The 2,500-nt window shown below is 52.4% G+C and overlaps 1 protein-coding gene across 1 annotated transcript in view; it reads right to left on the reverse strand.

Annotated features, from left to right (window-relative positions):
- phf14 (PHD finger protein 14) overlaps positions 1–2,500 on the reverse strand; it is a gene marked incomplete at its 5' end in the record, with an annotated part of 99,899 nt that overhangs the window by 95,321 nt on the left and 2,078 nt on the right. The window contains 2 exons of the mRNA XM_080859199.1: positions 419–691; positions 1,364–1,878. Coding sequence (XP_080715325.1) covers positions 419–691; positions 1,364–1,878 — 788 coding nt within the window. The remainder of the gene's footprint in view (positions 1–418; positions 692–1,363; positions 1,879–2,500) is intronic.

Below are 2,500 nucleotides of genomic sequence, written 5' to 3' on the forward strand. Positions count from 1 at the left end.
ATTGGGACTGGGATTGGGACTGGGACTGGGACTGGGACTGGGACTGGGACTGGGATTGGGATTGGGACTGGGACTGGGATTGGGATTGGGATTGGGATTGGGACTGGGACTGGGACTGGGATTGGGACTGGGACTGGGATTGGGATTGGGACTGGGACCTGGGACTGGGATTGGGATTGGGATTGGGATTGGGATTTGGACTGGGACTGGGATTGGGATTGGGATTGGGACTGGGACTGGGATTGGGATTGGGATTGGGACTGGGATTGGGATTGGGATTGGGACTGGGACTGGGACTGGGATTGGGACTGGGACTGGGATTTGGACTGGGACTGGGACTGGGAATGGGACTGGGACTGGGATTGGGATTGGGATTGGGATTGGGACTGGGATTCGGATTGGGAGTGTGTGTTCTCACCTCATTGCCCTTGCCGTGTGAAGTACTCATGCTGTCGTTGGTGAGTTCTTCATCAAACCCTGAGCTTCTCTTCTTCTTCCTCTTCTTCTCTCTCTTCTTCTCCTCCTTCTCACTCTCACTGCTGCTCTTGTTCCCCGTGTCGCCCTGGTTACCATCATCATCATCGTCATCATCGTCGTCATCGTTATCATCATCATCATCGTCACCATCGTCATCATCGTCGTCGCCGTCATCATCATCACTCCCCTCGTCCCGCTCCTCTTCCTCCCCCTCCTCCTCCTCATCCTCGCTCCCTCCTGTGAGATACATTTGAAGTGTGTGTGAGTGTGAGTCTGAGAGTGTGTGTGTGTGTGTGTGTGTGTGTGTGTGTGTGTGTGTGTGTGTGTGTGTGTGTGTGTGTGTGTGTGTGTGTGTGTGTAAGATACATTTGAAGTGTTCTGTATGAAGACGTCAGGCAGGGACAGAATGCACTGTGCTAAAGGCAGTCAGACAGTTGAGATGGGTCAGCAGATCAAGAAATGCACAAGTTCTGTTAGCGGGGATTGTACAAGAAGTCATTATTATAGGGTTACTACTATGTGTGTATATGTACAGAGTGGACCAGACGGTATGTCACCATCCATCCCATGATCGATAAGGGGGTAGCTTGCGGGCCCAGAGTGACATCACTGGGCTGGGGCCATAAATGTTTGAACATTGTCTGTGTCGAATCAGAATCCGTGTTTTCCAGCCGTAAGTGTAGTGCTGATGTATCATCATTTACAAAGTCAACTTATCTTGCTACAAAAAGCTTGGTCCGGTCTGACTCCTCTCTAAACCAGCACGCAGGTAGAAAATACCTAACAGTGTGTGTTTATGTGTCTGTGTGTGTGGAGGTAGAGATGTGTGTGTGTGTGTGTGTGTGTGTGTGTGTGTGTGTGTGTGTAACAAACCTCCTCCTCCCGCCTCCTTGGCGGTGTTCTTGGCCTTCTTCTTGCCGGCGGCGGGCCTCCAGTCGTTGTCCTCCTCGCTGTCGTAGTCGTCCATCTCGTTCAGCTCGTCCATGGTGGTGAAGTCCAGCATGGGGCGGTTCCGCCGGAGGTTCCACTTCTTGGGTTCCGTTGCCGTGGAGACCGAGCCCGAGCCCGAGCCCTCCTCCGTGCTGCCGCTCCCGCTCCCGCTGCCGTTGGTGTTGCCTCCCGTCTCCGAGGGTTCCGAGGCCTTGTCACCACGGCGACGACTCCTGGAGCTGGAGGAGGCAGGAGGGGTGTCCTCCGAGGAGCTCTGGTCTTTGCTCTTTTCCTCCTTCTTCTCCTTCTCTCTGTCTTCCTTCAGGTCCTCTTTAGCGTCCTCGTCATCATCCTCCTCTTCCTCGTTCCCGCCCTCGTCAGCCGAGCCGGCACCTGATTCGCTGTCGGAGCCTGCCGCGCTCTCCTTGGAGCCCTCGTCCTCGCTGCCATTCACACTGCCCTCGGAGCCAGCTGGGGGGAAGAGACCACACGTCAGAGAGCACACACACACACACTCACACACACACACAGCACACACACACACACACACACACACACACACAGATCACCTGAACATTCTCCCACTCAACACTGATATTCCACGGTGAGGTTTCAAGCCCAAACACGCCATGTGGGTACCCACCTCTCTCACACACACACACACACACACACACACACACACACACACACACATACACACACACACACACACACACACACACACACACACTGATGTGTATCAACACAACACGTGTTTCTAAACATTAACAGGATCATTTGTCCCATTAGTGTGGCAGATAAGCCTTCAGTAAGGGACTGACTGGGTCGGTCCAAGACTGCAGTAGCCTCAGGTGAGGATCACATTTACATTTACATTTACATTTAGTCATTTAGCAGACGCTTTTGTCCAAAGCGACGTACAAGGGAGAACAATCAAGCTAAGAGCATTAAAAAACCTTGTGTAACCATAAATATTGCTTATAAAACGACATAGAAAGAATAAAAAAAGAAGTGCGGGCCTGTTGCTGCTTAAGTGCAGGTTGAGCCAAGGTGCCAGTTTAGGAAGAGAGGTGCTCTTTGAAGAGTTGGGTCT

This window comes from Sprattus sprattus (genome assembly GCF_963457725.1).
Source record: "Sprattus sprattus genome assembly, chromosome: 20".
NCBI lineage: Eukaryota > Metazoa > Chordata > Actinopteri > Clupeiformes > Clupeidae > Sprattus > Sprattus sprattus.